This window comes from Lethenteron reissneri, chromosome 6 (genome assembly GCF_015708825.2).
Source record: "Lethenteron reissneri isolate LAM-NWPU_2019-01 chromosome 6, ASM1570882v1, whole genome shotgun sequence".
In the NCBI taxonomy this organism is placed as follows: Eukaryota; Metazoa; Chordata; class Hyperoartia; order Petromyzontiformes; family Petromyzontidae; genus Lethenteron; species Lethenteron reissneri.
The window spans coordinates 4,445,999-4,469,449 of NC_083784.1; the positions used below are offsets into that span (position 1 = coordinate 4,445,999).

At 51.1% G+C, this 23,451-nt stretch overlaps 1 protein-coding gene across 5 annotated transcripts in view; it reads right to left on the reverse strand.

Annotated features, from left to right (window-relative positions):
• LOC133353858 (serine/arginine repetitive matrix protein 1-like) overlaps window positions 1–23,451 on the reverse strand; it is a 52,204-nt gene that overhangs the window by 8,802 nt on the left and 19,951 nt on the right. The window contains exons 1-4 of one of the 5 annotated variants that reach the window (XM_061570325.1): window positions 22,370–22,463; window positions 20,722–20,850; window positions 14,208–14,413; window positions 3,200–3,360 (exon numbers count right to left, since the gene is read on the reverse strand). In XM_061570325.1, coding sequence (XP_061426309.1) covers window positions 3,200–3,360; window positions 14,208–14,383 — 337 coding nt within the window. In that variant the 5' untranslated portion in view covers window positions 14,384–14,413; window positions 20,722–20,850; window positions 22,370–22,463. Of the gene's footprint in view, window positions 1–3,199; window positions 3,361–14,207; window positions 14,414–18,711; window positions 18,911–19,245; window positions 19,603–20,721; window positions 20,851–22,369; window positions 22,464–23,451 lie in introns of those variants that run through there. The other 4 variants (XM_061570342.1, XM_061570334.1, XM_061570348.1 and 1 more) reach the window with 4 other exon arrangements.

Below are 23,451 nucleotides of genomic sequence, written 5' to 3' on the forward strand. Positions count from 1 at the left end.
ACTACTACCACGTGTCCAACTACTGCAGTCGAGAGTCTCATCGCGCCGTGATCCCAGAGAAACTCGGTCCCAGCGAGGTGACACCAGAGACGGCGGGGCCCCCCCCACGTGGGGTGGAGGTCGCGGGGGGGGGGGGGGAGGCCTCAGGGCTGACAGGTGAGACGCCTATTGCGTACCTGGAGGTGTTGATAGCAAAGCCGTGTCTGTGTGTGTGTGTTTGTATTTGCGGGGAGCGGTAGTGTAGCGGTTAGCGCGCTGCGCTATGAACCTAGCGACTCGGGTTCGATTCCCGCTCACGGCCAACACCAGTGACGATTTTCTGAACCGTTCCTGGGCCTCCCCTAGGTCGACTCAGCCTCAAATTAGTACCTGGTGCGGTGCGTAATAAAAAACATCGCCACTAGGGAGATAAAAGCGGCCGGGCGTGGTGCTGGCCACCCACGCCCTCGTGTGCCGTTCCGGCCTTCATAGGTCCAAGTTAACTGCACTTGCCCCAACAGTCTTAAAGGCTATACGGCAGATCTTTGTCTTGGTTGTGCTACTCTATGTGTGTCTATTTGTATATACTGTATATATTTACGGGGAACGGTACGGGGCACAGGTGGAGCATCTACCAGTTTGTTTTTAAGTCAGTCAACCCATGGCACCTGGGTCTGTCCCGTGACTTGTCAGCGAGCCGTCAACACCACGACATCGTGGCGAGAATGGCGGTTGATGTCATTGTCTGTTTCTGTACGTATCTTTGTGTCTCTGTGCGTGTTTAGTTGTGTGTGCCGCGCCCGCTTACACACAAGGGTGGCCGGGCGTGGTGTTGGCCACCCACCCCATCGTGTGCCGTGCCGTCCTTCATAGGTGCTCGCTAACAGCACTTGCCCCAATAGTCTGTTCAGGCTATAAGGGGGATCTTTGTCTTTTGTGTGCATGTGTGTGTTTTTTTGATAGGTGCTCATAAACACCACCTGCCCCAACAGTCTATAGAAGAAGGCTTTACAAGGGATATTTTTAAGTGCATCTGTATGTCAGCTATTTGCCGTTTTTTGTATGTGCACGTATGTATGACTGTGTGCATATGCCTTCGGCAAGTCCACTCGGTTCCACATCCTCCTGTACCGCATCAGTCCATGAGTTTATCTCTTTTCCAGCCCGTGTCGTGCCCATTTAGCCCCTTCTATCCAGTCAAACATGCGCTGCTTGGGCATGCAGTGGCTGAGCGTGTGGTGGCTGGGTATGCGGTGGCTGGGTATGCGGTGGCTGGGCATGCGGTGGCTGGGTATGCGGTGGCTGGGTATGTGGTGGCTGGGCATGCGGTGGCTGGGCATGCGGTGGCTGGGTATGCGGTGGCTGGGCATGCGGTGGCTGGGCATGCGGTGGCTGGGAATGCGGGCCACATGGCCCAGCCAATGCAGCCTTGCCTGCTGCAGAAGCTCACTGATGGGAATGTGTCCAGATCTCTCAAGGATTTGTGAGCTCCTCAACACAATCCAGCCTGGTTATATCCAGGAGATGGATCGTAGGCAGGCCAGCCTGAATGTTTCTAACCGGCACAGATGTTTTATTAGAGGAGTCCACGTTTCACAGGCATAGGTAAGAGAGGGGAATGACTGTGGTCTAGAAGACCCGAAGCTTCGTGTGGAGCGACAGACTAGGAAGACTGGTACCAGCGGTGTAAAGATGGGCCTCAATGGAGGAGGTTTGTGAAATACGCTACGAGTCAGTTGGAGGAGATCGCCCTCCAACAACAACAAAGGGCAGTGGCGCGACGCTCACAACAACGAGCGGAGGGCCGGGGGGCTAAAATGCAGCAAATTGGCACAGTAGGGGGCACAGGTGGTGCATCTGCCCGTCATCTCGGTCAGTCGACCCATGGCACCTGCTGGGTCTGTCCCGTGACCTCCCGTCAACGAGCCTTCGACACTTCACGTGGCCTCAAAGTGCACCTGGCCAGGCACAGGCGCCGTGGTCACGCCACCGCCACTTAGTGGCGAATGGTGGCTGTTATTGTTGTAGGGAGCAGTAGTATTGGCACCAGCAGCAGACCACCCCACTCATTATAGCACCACCACCGTCATTAAACCACTGTCGTCTGTGGCTAGCAGATCTCGACATTTCCATCCAGCTCCTGAATATATTGCTGCTGCTGCCATTATATGCAAGATTGGAATTGAATCACCACCACGATCACCATTACCACAGCAGCACCATCGCTACCAGGGGGTCGGCAACCTGTGGCTCTGTATGGACTGCTTCGTGACGTTATTTATTAAGAAGAGTCTCATATGCACACGTAATGCCGCTCTTGAAATATTGATGGGGGCGGGGTGGGGGGAAGTTTACCAAATTGGATTTGTTTACTTTTATGTTGGTGGCCGACACGTGATCACTACCAACACCACCTCCAGCAGTAGTACCACCACCACCATCATCATCATCACAACCATCGCCACCACCATCAAAGACAAATATCCCCCACACAGTGTGAACAGACTGTTGGGGCAAGTGCTGTGAGCGAGCCCCTATGAAGGCCAGAACAGCACACGAGGGGGTGGGTGGCCAGCACCACGTCCGACCGCCTTCGTCTCCACAATGGCGATGTTCACACACCGCACCAGGTACTCATTTGAGGCCGAGTCGATCTCGGGGAGACCCGGGACGCGCTCAGGCAACCGTCGCCGGTGTTGGTTGTGAGCGGGAATGGAACCCGGGACGGCTGGGTTCGGAGCGCAGCGCGTCCGCATGTCACTTTCCCTCCAATCGTTACACTACCGTCCCCACTCACCACCAACATCATCACCACCAGCACCCCACCAGCACCCCCACCACACAGTGCCGGATTATCCTCGTAGCACAAGCAGCTAAATATGCTACGGGCCCCGCACTTGAAAGGGCCCCGCGCTAAATACTTTCAAGCGATCAATTCCGGTTCAGTGATTCTGCACTTGCTCTACTACTATAGTACTAGACTGCCTTCAACGTTTACGAACGACTGTGTGTTTAATGTTATCGATTTGTCGCATTATCCGGCCGCGTAGCAAATGAAAACATACAAAATAAATTGACTACGCAAGTAAAAAAATGTGCGTTTTAATATTTATGTTTTGTTATTTTATCTCGGGACCCTTTTATAACAAACTCTACAGCCCCAGACCCCCCACCAGCACGAGCTTAACCCGGCACTGCCACGGCCGCTGGCGCCTCTTACCCTCTGAGTGTTCGCCGCCCGCGGTCGCCGCTCCCGGCGTCAAGAGCTGCTGGACGCGAGGGTTCGAGTCGAGGCGGCTCATCACGGACAACTCGGGGCACGCGGCTCGGTCCAACAGGAGTCGCGCTCCGGGCCGGTCTCCGTGCCTCTCCGACAGCTTCCTGCGCGCGGACAGCGAGCACATCTCTTCGTGTCTCTCTCTTCCTCTCTCCGTGTCTTTTCCTCTCTTCGTGAGTCTCTCCTCTCTCTCCGTGTGTATTTTCCTCTCTCCGTGTGTCTTTTCCTCTCTCTCTCTCCGTGTGTCTCTTCTCTCTTCGTGTCTCTCTTCTCTCTCTCTCCGTGTTTATCTTCTCTCTCCGTGTCTATCCCCTCTCTTCGTGTCTCTTCTCTCTCCGTGTGTCTTTCCTCTCTCTCCGTGTCTATCTTCTCTCTCCGTGTCTCTTCTCTCTCCGTGTCTCTCCTCTCTCTGCGTGTGTCTATTCTCTCTCTCTGTGTCTCTTCTCTCTCTGCGTGTGTCTATTCTCTCTCTCCGTGTGTCTCCTCTCTCTCAGTGTCTCTTATCTCTCTCCGTGTGTCTCTCCTCTCTCTCCGTGTCTCTCCTCTCTCTCTCCGTGTCTCTCCTCTCTCCGTCTCTGGTTTGTGTCTTATCCGTGTCTGTCTGTCTCTGTATCGCGGCCTGCTACGTCTCTGTCTGTTTTGTGCATGTGTCCATGTCCGCGTGTGTCTTTCTGTTTCTGCGTTGTCTATTCTGTGGTCGTTTGCTTGTCTGCCTAGCAGCTTGTCAGTGGCTGTGTCTGCCTATCTGTCTGAATAGCCGCATCTGTAAGCGTGTCATCATTAACGTCTCTCTCTCTCTTTATTTGCTCCTTCCCTTCTGCGTTTCTCTATCTCTCTCCTTCCATCTGTGTGTCTTTTGGTCTCTTCTTCCCGACGGTGTCTCTCTCCGTGTCCCTCTCGTTGTCTGTATCGCTCTTCATCTGCTCCTTTCCCTCCTCTGTCTCTCAGTCTCTCTGTCTATCTGTCCCTTTCCTTTCACTTTCTCCGTGTCTCTCTCCTTCTCTCTTCTCGGGTATGTGTCTGTCTCTCGTTTTCTCTTCGTGTCTCTCTCTCTCTCTATGTGTCCCGGTGTACGGCTGTCTCTGTTTGTCTCTTTCCCTCCGATCTGCGTCGCTCTCTCTCTCTGTTCGCGTGTCCCCGAAGTAACTAGTGCATGAGCTCACGGCACAGGTGTGTGTCCACAGTGGGGCGGACCCACCCGCCTGCTCACCCTCCCACCCTCCCGGCCGCTCACCCTCCCACCCTCCCACCCTCCTACCCTCCCGGCCGCTCAATCAAACTCTCTCACTCGCTCAACAACTCTCTCGCCCGCCCGCTCACCCGTTCTCCTGCCCGCTCGCTCACCCACCCACTCACTCACCCACTCTCCCGCTCATCAACACTCCTGCTCGCTAACCCACTCTCTCGCCCGCTCACCCATTCACCCACTCACTCACCCACCCACTCACCCACCCACTCTTTCTTCCTCTCACCCACTCTCTCTTCCGCTCACCCACCCACTCACTCACCCACTCACCCACCCACTCTCCCGCCCGCTCCACCACTCACCCTCCCACTCACTCACCCACTCAGTCACCCACTCAGTCACCCATTCACCCACCCACTCTCCCGCCCGCTCAACCACTCTCTCGTCCCGCTCACCCTCGTCTCGGGGCTGTGGTTCTGGGTGCGGCTCTAGACGTGCCCGTGCAGGCAAGGGCCGCGGACGGTGGCAGCACCCAGACAACGGCGTATTTACGCTGTCAGCCAAACCACCCCCACAGCGGTTACATTAATTGCAGTAATGCAGCGATAGGAGTACGGGGGGGGGAGCGGTGGCGCAGAGGTTAGCGCTGCACTGCATTGGGAACCACTCGAGCCGAGTTCGATTCCACGGCGATAAGAATCGGTGCGCGGTGATATCCGAACTGGTCCTGGGCCATCCCCAACCCCCCACCTGCATCTCTCACCATCCGACACTGGGCAAGGTGGTGAAGTATGGTCATACGACGCTTCACAACCGACACGGTGTGGGGAGGCCTACATCCAACAGTGGCTTGACCATGGAATCTCTATTGTTAGTATATCACTGTCGCTGCTGCTGCTGCTCGACAGCTCTGCGTGTTGTTCGGCACGGTGTCCGACGTTTTGCTGCACGTCCTGGGAGCTTCGTGAGTAGCTGAACTGAGAGAACCCCCCCCCCCCCCGGCACTTTCGTCCATTGATGACGAGAGAGTTGTCGCTGTTGTTATTGTTACTCGAGGGGGAGAGGTAGGAGAGTGCGTGACGGGGAGTAGAGCGAGACGAGAGGGGAGAGTTATGTACGTTGAACTTCTTTCGCACCGTACGACACACAAGGCAGTTCTACAGAAATGAGTTTTCAATCTCGGCGATTTTAAAAGTGGCATAGCTCCAGTGGCCTCCTAATATTGGGGGGGGGGGGGGGGGAGAGCGTTCCAGACGGCCACTCTAGCGCATCTGAAAGCGCGCGATGCAGTTACCGTCTTTGTTCGATGCTTCGCCGCTCACCCACTCACTCACCCTTCCACTCACCCACTCACCCTTCCACTCACCCACTCAACCATGCATGTAGATATGTTGAACTTCTTTCACACCGTACGTACCGCGCTAAATCGGAGGTTAGGTGGTGGAAGGACAACAAACAATGACACAAAAAGCAGTTCTAATGAAATGAGTTTTCAAAATAGGTGATTTAAACGGGAGGCAGGGGCGAGTCTACGGGTGATATCCATTGGCAATTGATTGCCAATCGTTTTAAACTACTTGTCAATGCTTGTGAGGATTTCCTACACCGTTAGGTTGCATCGTTCTTGATTGGAAGCTTTCGTGACTGCAGGAATCCACATACTCTTTGGTTCTTTCGGTGAAGTCACGTGGGTAGAAACATAAAACAAAAATAACAAATCACGACGTTTCGATCGCAACACAAGCGGTCGTCCTCAGGCGGAAAACATAATCCAGCAGTTCCACTGGTTGTGTTGCGAAACGTCGTGATATTTGATTGTTTTTTTTTAGTTTTATTTTTCTACCTCCGCGACTTTACCGAAAGAACCAGATAGTAAGGTTGTATCGTGTCTCTCGCGTTGCGTTCACCTGCCCGTTCGGCCTCTTGACCCCTCTCTCTCACGGCCCGTGGCCCCGAAATCGACAAGGAAATCCGCGGAAGCTCCGAGTCGGAGGGGGGGGGAACTCACGCGGATTTCTATTTTGCCATCAGCAAAATGCCGCGGTGTCCCGGGCGACGCGGAACACAGCGAGGGCCGCGTGATCGACAGGCCGCACACGCAGAGGAATGCCCCGTGCGTAATGACGATGATTGATGATGATGACGACGACGTGACATTGATGATTTGCAACACAATGATCTTGACGATGATGATGATGATGTTGAAGGCGACTAAAATGGTGATGTTGGATGCGATGCTGCATGCGATGCTGCTGCTGCCGTGTAGAACAATTATGATGATTTTGGTGATGATGATGATTTTGATGATGATGATGATCCATTCAGCAATACTGATGATTGTGATGATGACGATTGTGATGCACTTAACAACGATCACGATGATGTTGGGGGACGATGGGAGTGATGAGAATGATAATGCATTCAACAATAATTGATGATGTTATGCGGAACGACGGCGACGATGATGACAACTTATGATTTGTGACATTGAGATATATGCTCTGCACGATTGGTGATGATGATGATAATGTTGCTGACTGTGATGGTTTAAACGACTAGCTAACGCGACTCAAATTTTGACCTAACGCGACATACGTACATGCTGTAACAGATAACTCGCTCACCACTGACTGCACGAACAATAAACTCACCGCGTCAAATTAAACGTTTCACCTTAATGTGGACACATTCCAGCTCTGGGAAATGAATCACTGCCAGCTGGACTGGCACGTGAGCAGTGGTGGTGGCGGCTACGCTACAGCTGCTGCTACTGCTGCAGCTGCAGCAGCAAGTGACTACCTCTAACCCAGCACTGTGGAGACGCCGCGGTGGCTAGGAGATGTTAACTACCTCGCCTGGTAGGCAGGAGGTCGTGGGTTCCATCTCGACCCTGATGCCTGCTGTATATTTGTAGTTTGCATGTGGAGATGTTAACTACCTCGCCCGGTATGCAGGAGGTCGTGGGTTCCATCTCGACCCTGATGCCAGCTGTATATTCGGTGTTTGCATGTGGCTAAGAGATGTTAACTACCTTGCCTGGTATACAGGTCGTGGGTTCGATCCCGACCCTGATGCCTGCTGTATATTTGGAGTTTGCATGTGGCTAGGAGAGGTTAACTACCTCGCCTGGTATGCAGGAGGTCGTGAGTTCCATCTCGACCCTGATGCCAGCTGTATATTCGGAGTTTGCATGTGGCTAGGAGAGGTTAACTACCTCGCCTGGTATGCAGGAGGTCGTGGGTTCCATCTCGACCCTGATGCCTGCTGTATATTTGTAGTTTGCATGTGGAGATGTTAACTACCTCGCCCGGTATGCAGGAGGTCGTGGGTTCCATCTCGACCCTGATGCCAGCTGTATATTCGGTGTTTGCATGTGGCTAAGAGATGTTAACTACCTTGCCTGGTATACAGGTCGTGGGTTCGATCCCGACCCTGATGCCTGCTGTATATTTGGAGTTTGCATGTGGCTAGGAGAGGTTAACTACCTCGCCTGGTATGCAGGAGGTCGTGAGTTCCATCTCGACCCTGATGCCAGCTGTATATTCGGAGTTTGCATGTGGCTAGGAGAGGTTAACTACCTCGCCTGGTATGCAGGAGGTCGTGGGTTCCATCTCGACCCTGATGCCTGCTGTACATTCGGAGTTTGCATGTGGCTAGGAGATGTTAACTACCTCGCCTGGTATGCAGGAGGTCGTGGGTTCCATCTCGACCCTGATGCCTGCTGTACATTCGGAGTTTGCATGTGGCTAGGAGATGTTAACTACCTCGCCTGGTATGCAGGAGGTCGTGGGTTCGATCCCGACCCTAATGCCTGCTGTATGTTTGGAGTTTGCATGTGGCTAGGAGATATTAACTACCGCGCCTGGTATGCAGGAGGTCGTGGGTTCGATCCCGACCCTGATGCCTGCTGTATATTTGGAGTTTGCATGTGGCTAGGAGATGTTAACTACCTCGCCTGGTATATAGGAGGTCGTGGGTTCGATCCCGACCCTGATGCCTGCTGTATATTTGTGGTTTGCATGTGGAGATGTTAACAACCTCGCCTGGCATGCAGGAGATCGTGGTTTTGATCCCGACCCAGACGCCTGCTGTATATTAGGAGTTTGCGTGTCTCTCTCCCCGTGGTCTTGTGGATTTTTCTCCGGATTCTCCGGATTTTCCCTCCGCATTTAGAATCAACGTGCGCTCAAAGCATTTGGCCGCTATACATTTCCACGTGATAAGCCATTGCGTTGAGTTATCATTTGTGGCCAGTTCAGTTTAAATAGTTTAGGCAGCAGCAGCAGCAGCGGGGGTTGGTAGATCACACACAGATGCTGTTGTGAAACTCCCCTTCCCTCGTGGGTGTTGTCGGAGAGGAAGCCGTGCCCTGCACTCGGCCAGGAGAAGGCGGTACAGCAAATCGCGGGCTAACCTCCACCCATCCCTTCTCCACGGGATAGAGCGGTGGCCTTCAGTGCGGCCCCTGACGTGCGGCTCCCCAACCACACGTGACAACACGTGACAAAATTTCGATTTAAAGCTTTCGTGACTGCAGGGATTCATCTTCTTGGTTCTTTCGGTAAAGTCACGTAGAATGGAAATAACATTCAGACTCTGTCTACTCGACAGAGCTGCTCTCCACCTGAGGACGTCGTGAGAATAATTTTATTATGTTTTATTTTGTTAATTTTATTATTTCCATTCTACGTGACTTTATCGAAAGAACCAAGAAGATGAACACGTGACAACACCACCCAACATCATCGTCGTCATCGTCATTGTCGTGCTGCTGTCAAACCCCCCACAAATGGTTTCAAATGTTCGACGGCAACCTCGCTCACACTGACGATGTCTCACCGGCGAAAGTGGGCACCCCCCACCCACTCTGAAAATTAGTTGAGAAGCACTGGGATGGTTACCACCATGCACGCGTTTGTTTTGCTCAGGGCAATTCGGTTTTCTCCCCCGCGTGTAATAACAATAATAATAACCACTCATTACTTTGGCCGCTCTCCCCCCCCGCTCTCTCCCCCCCCCCCCCGCTCTCCCCCCCCCCCGCTCTCCCCCTAGGTCGACTCAACCTCAAATGAGCACCTGGTGCGGTGTGTAAATATTCGCCGCTGGGGGAGACAAAGGCGGCCGGGCGTGGTGTTGGCCACCCACCCCCTCGTGTGCCGTGCCGGCCTTTATAGGTGCACGCTAACAGCACTTGCCCCTACAGTCTGTAAAGCCTATATGGGGGATCTTTTCCTTTGATCTAGGATCGAGTAATGCGGTGGTAAACTTTCAGCACTGGGACGCTCTCGGTTCAACATCAGCTACGCTTTGCTTCTTGCAGGGTGTCTTGTGAAATACATCCATCGGGATAACACTGGGGGAGCACATTGTTTTAAAATACTGCGTCATCTGTTGACGAGACAGCTGGGCTGTAACACGGGCACGTGTCGTGCAGTTCAGGTGTTCTGTAGTTCAGGTGTTCTGCAGTTCAGGTGTTCTGTAGTTCAGGTGTTCTGTAGTTCAGGTGTTCTGTAGTTCACGTGTTCTGTAGTTCAGGTGTTCTGCAGTTCAGGTGTTCTGTAGTTCAGGTGTTCTGTAGTTCAGGTGTTCTGCAGTTCAGGTGTTCTGTAGTTCAGGTGTTCTGTAGTTCAGGTGTTCTGCAGTTCAGGTGTTCTGTAGTTCAGGTGTTCTGTAGTTCAGGTGTTCTGTAGTTCAGGTGTTCTGCAGTTCAGGTGTTCTGCAGTTCAGGTGTTCTGTAGTTCAGGTGTTCTGTAGTTCAGGTGTTCTGCAGTTCATGTGTTCTGTAGTTCAGGTGTTCTGTAGTTCAGGTGTTCTGCAGTTCAGGTGTTCTGTAGTTCAGGTGTTCTGCAGTTCAGGTGTTCTGTAGTTCAGGTGTTCTGTAGTTCAGGTGTTCTGCAGTTCAGGTGTTCTGTAGTTCAGGTGTTCTGTAGTTCAGGTGTTCTGTAGTTCAGGTGTTCTGCAGTTCAGGTGTTCTGTAGTTCAGGTGTTCTGCAGTTCAGGTAGCTCAGCGGTAGAGGGAGCGGGTCGCGATCAGACTGGGCGTGAGTTCACATCCTACATGGGGTTTGACTCAGCCCACCACCACCACCATCATCCCTCCCTCCCTCCCCGCGGCATCGATCAAAGAGTCGCCACTTTGCGAGGAAGGTCAACAGCGGTTGACCTGTGGATAGACTCGGCCCCTGCCATAGGAATTTGGTAGTTTCGCCGCGGGCTCTGCCGGGCTGTAAACGGGAGTTGAAAAGCAATCCCTTAAAAGCTTTTATGAGCAGCAAATCACTTTGCCTCGACTTTAGTCCTCCTTCGTAGTACATTCGCTATGAATAAGGACCATTGCTCGAGACGTCGCCTATTATATTTTTTCTATGTAAGGCCACAATACAGTGGTTATTGACCAATGCATTCAGGTGCATTTGTTAAAAGGGCACACATTTAACTAAGAGGTTACCGGTGGGTCAAAGCCAACGGGTGGGAGCGTCTAAGCAGGGTTGGGTCTGTGTTTGGACTTTGGCTCGGAGGGGCGTCGTTTGAAAGGGAACGCATCAACGCAAAGGGCTCACAACAAAGCCAACCCAGCAAACATAACGGCCGACTTATCTGCGTCTGGGGGGACGCCCCCCTTGAGTTCACGAGCAGTGCTTTCATGGCTTTATTTTGGTGATTTCGAAAAGTGTATTGGTTTAGCCATGTTTGTTTGTTGTAGTACAGAGTTAGACTGATGGCCTTAATCTAAGTTGTCTTGTGGTTGTTATTGTTGTTGTTGTTTGACTTGCATCCCACTGGGACTTTTTGCACACAGCGTTGGTGTACGGTGTTTTTTCTGCAATATTTTGCCGTCTTTTCTTGGATTTCTGTTTGCACTTAGTCACATATTCACTTTAAGATGTTTTTTGTTCATGTTTTTGTTTTTTGTTTGTTGCGTTTGCACCCGATTCAAGAGCCGAATGGCTCACAGGGCTATACCTAATAAATGAACTTGAACTTGACATGGAGAATGAATGCAATTCCTCGCGAGGCTGGGGGTGGCTCCGAGGTGAAGTCTCCACCAACGTCAATCGGTCCTTCCAGCAACCTGTGCCATGGTGCTAGCCACAAAGCAGTCTCCCTAAAACTGTGACTCTCGTTAGGACCCCCACCACCCCATCATGGTTCTAGCCACACCGCAGTGTCCCTAAAACTGTGGCTCTCGTTAGGACCCCCACCACCCCATCATGGTTCGAGCCAGCGGAGTCTCCAATTCTTCATCGTCCGCTCTGTCTCTCTGCTGACCCCCTTCGAAACGTCGTCTATTAAATACGTCTTCCCGTTTAAGGCCACACGTGGTTATTCACTCCGGTCATCCTCGCAGCAGCTGCAGCAGCAGCAGCGGCTTCTGCTGCAGCAGCTGCAGCAGCGGCTTCTGCTGCAGCAGCTGCAGCAGCAGCGGCTTCTGCCTGCCCATCGAGCAAAGACGGTGGTCACCGCATCATCGCGCGGCACTTTAAGATGCACTTCTGCGGCCGTCTGGAACGCTCTTCCCCTTTCGATACTAGGAAGCCGCTGGAGCTATGCCACTTTTAAATCATCTAGATTGAAAACTCATTTCTCTAGAATAGCTTCTTGTGTTTAGTTTGTTGTCCTTCCCCCCGCACCTCCGATTCGCACGGTCGGCTACGTACGATGCTCAGAAGTTCAACATACATTGACGAATGTTTTAGTTTTTTTATCATTCATGATAGCTTTCCTATTTGTGTTAGATCGTGTGTGGCTACAACGCACATTAGAGACGCGTGTACCCTCCACCACCCAACGTAGCCAAAAACAGATGCAGTTGTCACGTGGGGCACTGCTATCATGTGTTTGCACTGAATTGTTGTTGTAACGTTCTTACCTGCCACTACTGGGCACATGTTAAAAGAGCTTCATAGCTCATCGGATTCCTCCACGATAAATAAATATTCCGATTCTGCAAGTGTACGCCGATTGATTTGGGTTCATTCAGCAACACCGGTCGCGTTGTGAGAGCGAGCAGCAATTTTTTTGCGAGCAACATTTTGTCCCCATTGGAATCTCATTTGCCAGTAGCAAAATATGATCATTGTTTTTTTTACCCTTTTATCTGGACCAGATGACGCCAAAATGCGCACTTTTGGCGTCATCTGGTCCAACACCATGTGAGACTAGGCTCTAAGGAAAGCTGTCTCGGGTGTGGACCAATCAATTTCAAGGACAGTGCATACATTATCAGAGTTATGTTTTTATGTTTGCATTCCGACTGCAGGTATTGTGGTCAATGCAAACATGACTCCTTGTTAAAAAAAAGTGCCAATTTTGTTGCCAGATAAAAGTGTAAAAAAAACAATTAACAACATTTTGTCGTCTAAAGATTCGCTTGAGACGGCCCCCAGCACCAACCAGGTGTGTGCAGCAGCGTGCGCTCGCCATGTGGCTGGGTGAAAAGTGGTGCTCGGTCTTTCCCAATCCCTGGCCCAGCTGGCTCAAGAAACGTCAAAGAAATGGACAGCAAGGCAAGAGTGGCCTTCCCTCTGCATTCTAGATTTGAAGCTTTCTTGACCGCAAGGATTCATACTCTTAGTTCTTTCGGTAAAGTCACGTAGGTAAAAAATGAAATTGAAATGAAAAAAGAAAAAAATTATTTTTATTGTTAATAATTTCAATTTCATTTTCATTTTTTACCTACGTGACTTTACCGAAAGAACTAAGAGTATGATTCCCTCGGCATGTCCTTCCTCATGCTCCCCCCGCCCCCCACCACTCATTACATCCTGGACTCTACTCCCCTTTCTTGTGGTGGTCGTGGTGTGTGCCGCGGGCTACGACGTTGAATCACAAGCAACACGATCTGGCGTCGCGAGACGCCGCTCACGAATCCGTCTCCCAAACTGTTCACAGCGACAAGCCGGAGGACGACCTGAGGCGTGGACATTTACGAATTTTGTCTAAGAGAGAGACCGCGACTGATGAATGACCTCAGCGTTCCTCTCCGCTCTCTTTGAAGACAACATTCGTGGGGTGTTTACTTTTTTTGCCGGGCAAAGTTCCCCGGCGATGTTCGCAGCAGAAACGCCGCAGATTTTTGTTTTTCCCCCACCAGAAGACGGTGAACTCACGTGACGTTACGCCGACGTAAGGAATACTACTACGTTTGCACACAAGCACACACAAACAAAGAGCGCCCGTGTAGCCTTAACAGGTGCGTTAGGGCAAGTGCTGTCAGCGAGTAGCACCGACGAAGGCCGGCACGGCACGCGAAGGAGGTGGGTGGCCAACACCACGCCCGGCCGCATCAGGTACTCATTTGAGGCTGAGTCGACCTAGGGGAGGCCCAGGACCGGTTCAGATAATCGTCACCGGTGTTGGCCGTGAATAGGAATCGACTCCCCCACAATGCCACTGATGCAAAGCAACCTTGAGTCTTCTTCTTGGTTATTTCGGTAAAGTCACGTAGAAGGAAAATAATAAAATAATAAAAATAAAACATCATAAAATAATTCTCACGACGTTTCGGCCACAACGCAAGCAGCCGTCTTCAGGTGAAGAACAGGTCTGTCAAGGAGACAGAGTCTGAAATGACTTTACCGAAAGAACCAAGAAGATGAATCCCTGCAGTCACGAAAGCTTTAAATCGAAACCTTGAGTCTCTCTATGACAGAAGCCGTGTCAGCGCCATTCATGAAATATTAACCATTTGCATTATGGATGTATAATAAACCATTGTACGAGTGATTTTACGATCTAATTCATAGTCGCTGTCGTTGTCGTCACCTGAGTCGGCTGGACTCCCTCTGCCGCAGTTTGGCGTCGCGTTCCAGGACCCGCCGGATGGATTCCCTCTCCTCCTCGCTCAGGCAACTCCAGTCGATCATCTCGCGCCGACCCACCCGTACCCCGCCGTCACGGGCGGAGCGGTGGACTTGGCTACTCGCGGCGTCGAGATCCATGTTCCCATGCCGGGAGCTCCGCAGGCGCCACTGTTTGGGGATAAGGAGGGAAAATGGGTGTGCAAACAAATGCAAAGATCTCCATCCCTGCTCCCCCCGGATAGCCTCAATGGACTGTTGGGGCAAGTGCTGTTCGCGAGCAGCACCTAATGAAGGCCGGACACGGCACACGAGGAGGTGGGTGGCCGGCAACACGACCGGCCGGCCGGCCGCCTTTGTCTCCCCGATGCTGATGTTTACACGTGACACCGGGTACTCATTTGAGGCCGAGTTGACTTAGGGGAGGCACAGGGAGCGGTTCAGATATTCGCCACGGTTGTTGGTCCGGGAATCGAACTCGGGGTCGCCGGGTTCGCAGCACAGTGCGCTAATCGCTGCGCCACCGCTCCGATACGGATGGACGGACGGACGAATCACTCGCACACACGTACACACGAGTATGTGACGCCCTTGCCTGGTTACATGTTAGTACAATAGTCACCCGATGTGTGTTTAATGTTTACGTGGCTTGATTGTCGTTACGCGACGATTTGGCGACGCTGCGTTGCCAACTGGTGCGCAGGCCACACACAAACACGCGAGAATATGTACATCAATAACAGCCTTCAAAAGAAAAAGTATTTCATACGCAACGTTTTGGGCAATGGCCCTTTTTCATAGCACATCATTAGAAGCCCTCATTATCTCTCTGGTATAGCTATGTATGCGTTATGAAGAAGGGCCATTGCCCGAAACGTCGGATTTCATATACGTTGTGTTTAAGGCAGGGTATTTGTACGATGAGGAGCATGAAACGAATTTCATATTACATTTTTTTGTGCAAATATATTTTCATATTTCTCGCGATGCAGTTGATTTCGCCCTGATTTCTCTTTCCTTCACTGCTGTGCATTGTATTTAAATAGATACCGATTAAAAAAAATAGATTTTGATTGTCATCTTGGTGACCACAAATTCGCTCACTCTTGAAACCAACACCTCCCGCACAGCCTACACAGATACCTGGCCAGGTCGCTAGGCGACAGAGAGAGAGTCCATATTCTAAGGTTTTCGGTAAAGTCTCGTATGTGACTTTACTACACAACAAAGACTCATTCCTGGCAGGGTTTCAGCCGCACCACCTCTACATAACAAAAGGCGCAGTCCTATTTACACGCACATTTACATCAGCCGCACCTAGTTTACACAACAAAGGCTCATTCCTAACAGCGTGTTTCAGCCGCAACGAACCTCACAAAAATTATATTCAGGGCCTACCTTGGCTCCTCCCACCCTCAACCAGTATATGTACAAGGACTGTTTTCTTGGAATTTCTCTAACTTGATACAGCTATCGTGCTGTGACGATTCCACCTGAAGACGGAAGCTTGTGTTGCCTCCGAAACGTCGTGATTTTTATTTTATTTTTATTTGGCTTTTTTTAATTTAAATTTTTTACCTACGTGACTTTACCGAAAACCTTAGAATATGAATCCTTGCAGTCACGAAAGCTTCAAATCTAGAAGAGAGAGAGAGAGGCTGGCTCACAGCAATCAGAAGGTCACGAGTTCAAATCCTGGTTCGGGGTTGACTCGGCCCATCATCATCATCATCCATCGGGCGTCGAAAAAAATCAGTACCACTTTGTGGTGAAGTCGATTATCATATGTGTTGACTCGCCCCCGCCACTGGAACGTGGAATGTCCACTGTTTATCCTGCAGGGCTAAAAGCAGGTGGTGCACACTTCATCATCATTGCTCATATGAGCAGGAAATCACTTATTTAGACGGGAAACGTCACGACATAGACTTGCGTGATGTATGTGACCACTGGGGGTGGGTTTGTGATTTTCTTTTTAAATCCTTTATATTAAGTTCACTTGCTTGCGTGCTTGCGTGCTTGCTTACGACCGTGCAAATCTTTCGGTCGTTTTTTAACCCACTTCCCGTGATCCAATCGAGCTGACATTTTGCACACAGACTCGTTGTGCGTGACAATTTATTTTCGTGAAATTTTTTTCCAAAATTTTACACTGTTAGGGAAAAAATATTAAATATTTAATTACCAATTGCTTAATGCTGCCAGACAATCATCTGACCCATAGGTGGCAGCCATCTCAAGCCAGAGGACGAGAGGACTCTAGCCGCCACGCATATAAAGGGTTTATAGTGAAAAACTTTGTTTTTACGGGTTATACTTATTAATACAAACAAACACGGCAAGTGCTCGCTTAACGCGTGTTCACACAGCGCGTTTTTGCTCACCGTTGTTCTTCCATCAGGGAACACTTTTTTGCACAATGCAGACTGCACGCACTGTTGTAACGCTTTCTTGAGCTGCACGGCTGAGCGCAATGATACGGCACGCCATGTGGTGACTGCACGGCTGAGTTTAGAGCACAAATGCGATTAAGTAACTCAGCAATTCCTCACTTTTCAGGAACGCATCTTGCGCGTTAAACGAGGAATTGCTATAATCGAAATGTGTGTGTGGGTGAGAGGTTTGGGGCTTTCCGAATGTTACATTTTTCGCTTTCGGTGAATTCTAAAGTGTGACCTCACAGTGAGTGACGTCACAGCCACGTTGCGTCGTTGCTTTTCCTCGACTGAGAGCGCGGTCACGTGATGGAAATTTGGCGATGGGTGACGTCACTTTAAAGGATTAACATGGAAAAGCAATCGACGAAACTTGATGTTACAAAAAAAACAGCTAATATTTTACATTAAAATTATTACATGTACTGCATAAGCAAAGTTATTCCATTTTAGATTGGAAGCTTTCGTGACTGCCAGGATTCATACTCTTAGTTCTTTCGGTAAAGTCACGTAGGTAAAAAATGAAATTAAAATTAATAAAAAATAAAAACAATAAATTCACGACGTTTCGGAGGCAAGTTATTCCACTGCAATAGATTTACAAAAACAAATTAAATTGCTTCCAAAATGTGCGACCAATATCTAAATATTAATTTAAAAAACTCATTTCTAACGGTTACTCGTTCACACAAATACATTGATAAAGATCACCCGTATAGCTTATATATCCGTTGGGGCAAGTTAGAATTAGCGAGCACCTATTAAGGCCACTCACGTAACACAGAGAGAGTCTCACCTTTACACACGCGCGCATTAACACAGATTCACTCAGACTCTGTCACTCTCACTCTCACACTCATCTCATAGACACACACAATCACACAGAAACCGTACCAGCGACGAAAAATATCGTCCGTATAGCCTACACAGATTGTTGGGGAAAATGTTGTTAACGATAACCTATTAAGGCGCACAAAGGGTTGGTGTGGCAATCACCACGTCCGGCCGCCTTTGTCTCTCCAGTGTAGAGGTTTACACAAAAATACAAAGACAAAGATCCCCCGTATAGCCTTAACAGACAGTAGGGGCAAGTGCTGTTAGCGAGCACCTATGAAGGCCGGCACGGCACACGAGTGGGTGGCCAACACCACGCCCGGCCGCCTTTGTCTCCCTAGTGGCGATGTTCACACATCGTACCGGGTACTCATTTGAGGCTGAGTCGACTTAGGGGAGGCCCATGAACGCTTCAGATAATCGTCACTGGTGTTGGCCGTGAGCGGGAATCGAACCCGGTTCGCCAGGTTTGTAATGCAGCGCGCTAACCACTACACTACCGCATAACACAGACACACAGACACACAGACACACATTGGAATAAAGATAAGGATCCCCCGTATAGCCTTAACAGACTGTAGTGGCAAGTGCTGTTAGCGAGTACCTATGAAGGCCGGAACGGTACACGAGGCGGTGGGTGGCCAGCACCACGCCCTACCGCCTTTGTCTCCCCATTGGCAATGTCTACACACCGCACCAGGTACTCATTTAAGGCTGAGTCGACCTAGGGGAGGCCCAGGACCGGTTCAGATAATCGTCACTGGTGTTGGCCGTGAGCGGGAATCGAACCCGGGTCGCCAGGTTCATAGCGCAGCGCGCTAACCGCTACACTACCGCTCCCCGCACATTGGAATAACCACACACACAAGCAATACACCAATTCAACATCGCACAGACAAAGATTCCCCCGTATAGCACTTTAACAGCCTATTGGGGAATGTGTTGTTAACAAGCACCGACTATCAATAACAAAGGCGAAGACCCCCCCCCCCCCCCCCCGTATAGGCTGTTAGCGAGCACCGATGTCTCACACCGCACGCTCTTACACGGGTAAGAGACGTACTCACGCAGACTGAGACCTCCACTAATGGGGGTGTGGGGGGGGTGGCAATCGAACCAACACGCGACAAAGGCAAGCACGCACTCGTATTCCTACGCGCACGCGGCAGACACCGATCACTCTCGCTCAACAAAGATCACCTGGACAGTTGTGTCGACCACCGGGGCAGGTGCTGTCACTATCACTGAGCGCCTATCAATGATTGCGAGTGCCAGACGGAAGTGGTTGTGGCCGGGCACCACGCCCGGCTAAAACTGTGCCTCCCCTGCGGTGCGGATGTTTACACACCGCATTTAAGGCCGAGTCGATCTAGGCGAGGATCAGGAACGGGTTGTTTTGTTGTTGTTGTTGTCGTCACCGATGATGTACACTCACGCACGTGTGCACTAACGCTCTCGCGCGCGGAGCTAAACACAAGGGAAGAGGGAACGCAAGGACGCACGCGAACTCACGCGTACACTCACGCAACGACAACAAGCGCCATTCGCCACTAAGTGGCGGTGACGTCACCACGGCGCTTGTGCCAGGCTAGGTGCACGTTGAGGCCATGTGGAGTGTCGAACGCCCGCTGGCAGGAGGTCACGGGGCAAACCCAGGTGCCACGGGTCGACTAACTGAGACGACTGAGATGAATGGCTGATGCGCCACCTGTGCCCCCTACTTTGCCAACTTACTGTGCTTTAGCCACCCGGCGCTTCGCTCGTTGTTGTGAGCGTCGCTCCTCCGCCCTCCGTTGTTGTTGGAGGGCGACTGCCTCCAACTGCCCAGTAGCGTCCTTCACGAGCCTCCTCCACAGAGGCGGATCTTGACACCGCTGGTACCAGTCATCAGCAAGTCCACTCAGCTCCTCGTCCTCCTGTACCACATCACTCCATCTCTTCTCTAGCCCGTGCCGCGCCCGTTTAGCCCCCTCGATCCGGCCGAACAAAAGCTGTTTAGGCATGCGGTGGCTTGGCACGCGGGCTACGTGACCCAGCCAACGCAGCCTTGCCTGCCGGGGGAGCTCACCGATGGGACCTTGTCCAGCAAAACAATCCCCAACCTCCTCGTTGGTGCCGGACGGTAACGCTGTGGTGAGCAGCGCCATGGGGGGGAGGGGGGGACCCATTACGATTGGCCATTGCCCTCATGGCGTTTGTAGCCACCACAGCGGCCAAAGGGGGCTCTGGACGGGTGCGCGGGGCTTGGTAACCCCTTCCACCTTCAAATAAATCACCACTAAGTTTCGATTTAAAGCTTTCGTGACTGCATGGATTCATATTCTTGGTTCTTTCGGTAAAGTCACGTAGAAGGGGGAAAAAAAGTATTATGTTTTATTTTAATTATTTTATTACTTCCCTTCTATGTGACTTTACCGAAAGAACCAAGAATAAATCACCACTAAACCACGGAAAAAATATCAAACCCAACGACGCACTCGCACCTTTGGTGCAAGTCCTGTTTGCGAGTAGCACTTATGAAGACCGGAACGGCACACGTGGGGAAATAGGTGGCCAACACTCCGCCCGGCCGCCTGTGTCTCCCCAATGGTGACGTGTACACACCGCACCATGTGTGGACACGCAGACAACAACAACCGGTATTCGCCACTAAGTAGTTGTGACGCTACCACGGCGCTTGTGCCAGGCTATGTGCACCTTGAGGCCACGTGAAGTGTCGAAGGCTCGCTGGCAGGAGATCACGGGGCAACACAAAGACAAAGATCTCCCGCGTAGCCTTTAACAGACTTTTGGGACAAGTGCTGTTAGCGAGCACCTATTGAAGGTCGCAAACCACACACACACGCGCACACAGTCACTCCCAAAGGCAAACACGCTCACCGACACGTACAATCACATGCATTCTTACACATACACCCACCTTTTACGCAAACACTTTAACCCATTCACAAATAAAATACACAGATCTCCCCTCCATGTAGCCCTGACCAGACTGCTGGGGCAAGTTCTGTGAGCGAGCACCTACGAAGGCCAACACGGCACACGGGTTGAGAGTTCAGTGTTTGCCAGAACCACGACCATTCCGTCTTTGTCTGCCCAGCGGCGCTACTTTACACACCGCGCCAGGTACTCGTTTTAAAGGCCGAGTCGACCTAGGGGACGCCAAGGACCGGTTCCACACACACACACAGAGCAGGCTCGATTCCCTACTTCTCGACTGGTGCTGCCTCTTTAATCCGCGCCCGGCGTCCCGGAACAATCCGCACGGAGTCCGTGCCGCGTGTTCAACTGCGACAGGAAGCCCCTCTGTGATGCGTCAGTGCGCTCCCACTCGCCCACCTTGACACACACACACAACACAGACACACACACAACACACAGACACACACACAACACACATGCCAAGCTCGTCAGACCGGTTCGCTCGGATCCTGACGCTGCTGCTCCCGTTGTGAACGCTGCTGATGTTGACGCTCTTCCTGCTGTTGACACTACTGCCGCTGCTGCTGCTAATGTTGCTGCTACTGCTGCTGTTAATGCTGCTGTTACTGCTGCTGTTAGTGCTGTTAGTGGTGCTACTGCTAATGCTGCTACTGCTGCTACTGCTGCTGCTGCTACTGCTGCTACTACTGCTGCTGTTAATGCTGCTGCTATTGTTAATGCTGCTGTTAATGCTGCTACTACTGCTGCTGTTAATGCTGCTGCTGCTAATGCTGCTGCTGCTAATGCTGCTGCTACTACTGCTGCTACTACTGCTGCTGTTAATTCTGCTGCTGCTGCTGTTAATGCTGCTGCTGCTATTGTTAATGCTGCTGCTACTGTTAAAGCTACTGCTGCTGCTACTGCTGCTGCTACTACTGCTGCTGCTACTGCTGCTGTTAATGCTGCTGCTGCTGTTAATGCTGCTGCTGCTATTGTTAATGCTGCTGCTGCTGTTAAAGCTAATGCTGCTGCTACTACTGCTGCTACTACTGCTGCTGTTAATGCTACTACTGCTGCTGTTAATGCTGCTGCTATTGTTAATGCTGCTGCTGCTGTTAAAGCTACTGCTGCTGCTACTGCTGCTGTTAATGATGCTGTTAGTGCTACTACTGCTGCTGTTAATGCTGCTGCTACTACTGCTGCTGTTAGTGCTGCTGCTGCTCTTCCTGCTGTTGCTGTTAATGCTGCTGGTGTTTTACTGACAGCTGATCGTCATTACGCTGTTGCTGCTGATGCTAATGTTGCTGAAACTGCTGTTGTTACAACTACTGTACTCTTCGTTGGTGTTGCTGTTACCGATGCAGCTGTTGTTGCTGCTGCTGCTGTTGTTGCTGCTGCTGCTGTTGAGACAGCGCCCGTCTAATTGATGGGCGGAAACGCGACCAACGCAGCACAGTTTTTGACCTTTGAAATCTGCCAATTGTGAGTGTGACTATGCGTGTGTGTGAGCTGTGGTGCAGTGGTTAGCGCGCTGCGCTACGAACCCCACGGCCGCAGTTCGATTCCCGCTCACGGCCAACACCAGTGACGATTATTTGAACCGATCCTGGGCTTCCCCAGCCTCAAATGAGCAACTGGTGTAATGTGTAAACATCGCCACTGGGGAGACAAAGGCGGCCGGGCGTGATGCTGGCCCACCCACCCCCGTGTGTGCCATTTGCGACCTTCATAGGTGCTGGCTAACAGCACTTGCCCCGAACGTCAGTTAAAGGCTATACGGGGGATCTTTGTCTTTGTTGTTTGTATCTGTGTGTGTGTGCGTGGGAGGGTGTGTGTGTATGTTTCAAAGTGCGCGCTGTACGTGTGTGTTCTATATTTGAATCTGCGGTCACACCAGTGTTAATGATTGATTTTGTTAACGACGCACTGGCCTCACCTTTACGAAGACAAAGGTCCACAGGGCGCCTGCGACACTGCGCTCTGAAGGCAGTGACAGCAGCAGCAGCAGCAGGGAGGGTTGATGGATCATCACTCGAATGTTGTACAACTCCCTTCTGCCGTGAGAGCGGAGAAGATGCCGGGTAGTCCGGGCTCGCCAAGAGGAGGCGGTACAGCAATTGTGGACTCACCCCCATCTGTGTATTCCATCTGTACGGGGGGATCGAGCGTTGCTCCCTCGCGCAATGGCGTGGGTTTTTTTTCTCCGGGTGCTCAGGTTTCCCGACACCATCACGCGAATAATAGACGCGACTCGTCGTCGTTCATTGGCTGGAAACATTTTCAAAATGAATGAACAACTCATTGTTGCAGCAGCAGCAGGCAGCGTTCTCGTGATAACGAGCCCTATAACTCAGTGTGTCGATGTTTTCTCCTGTATCTACTAAATAACGTGTTAAATATCACCTTTAACAGACTGGCGGCTGCTGTTGTTGTTGTTGTCTGAAAAGGGTGACTCCTTAATTATAAACACGACGTGACGTCGATTTGCACGAGTGGAAAAACAATTGCAAATCAGAGCAAACAAACTAAAATTTAAATCCGAATCTTTTATAGACTGTGACCCCCCCACACACCCCACACCCCACACGGGGAGTTTGACCAGCTGAGAATTGCCCAGTCGTACAGCTCCGTTGCGTTGAACCAAGAGGACAACTCAAGAGACCAGGAATAGTGCATCGCGTTTGGCAAGAGTCTCGAAGAGACTCGAGTTGAGTCTCGAACAGAGAGTCAAGTTCGGCAATAATAGTTCGGCAAGAATAGTTCGTCAAGAATAGAGTCTCGTTCGCCAAGAGCGATGGCTTGCGTCACCATAAATGTCAAATGTAAAAACAACACTTAAAATAAAGTGCATTAAAGTGAGATTTTAAAAAAGGAAGTAGGGTTTGGCCATGACGAGAAGAGATGATGGATTACGGTCTAGATTCATGTGCGTATGTACTGGGACTCCTCTACTTACGAACGAGTTAGGTTCCAGAGGTCTGTTCGTAAGTCGAATTGTTCCTGTCGATTGCAAATATC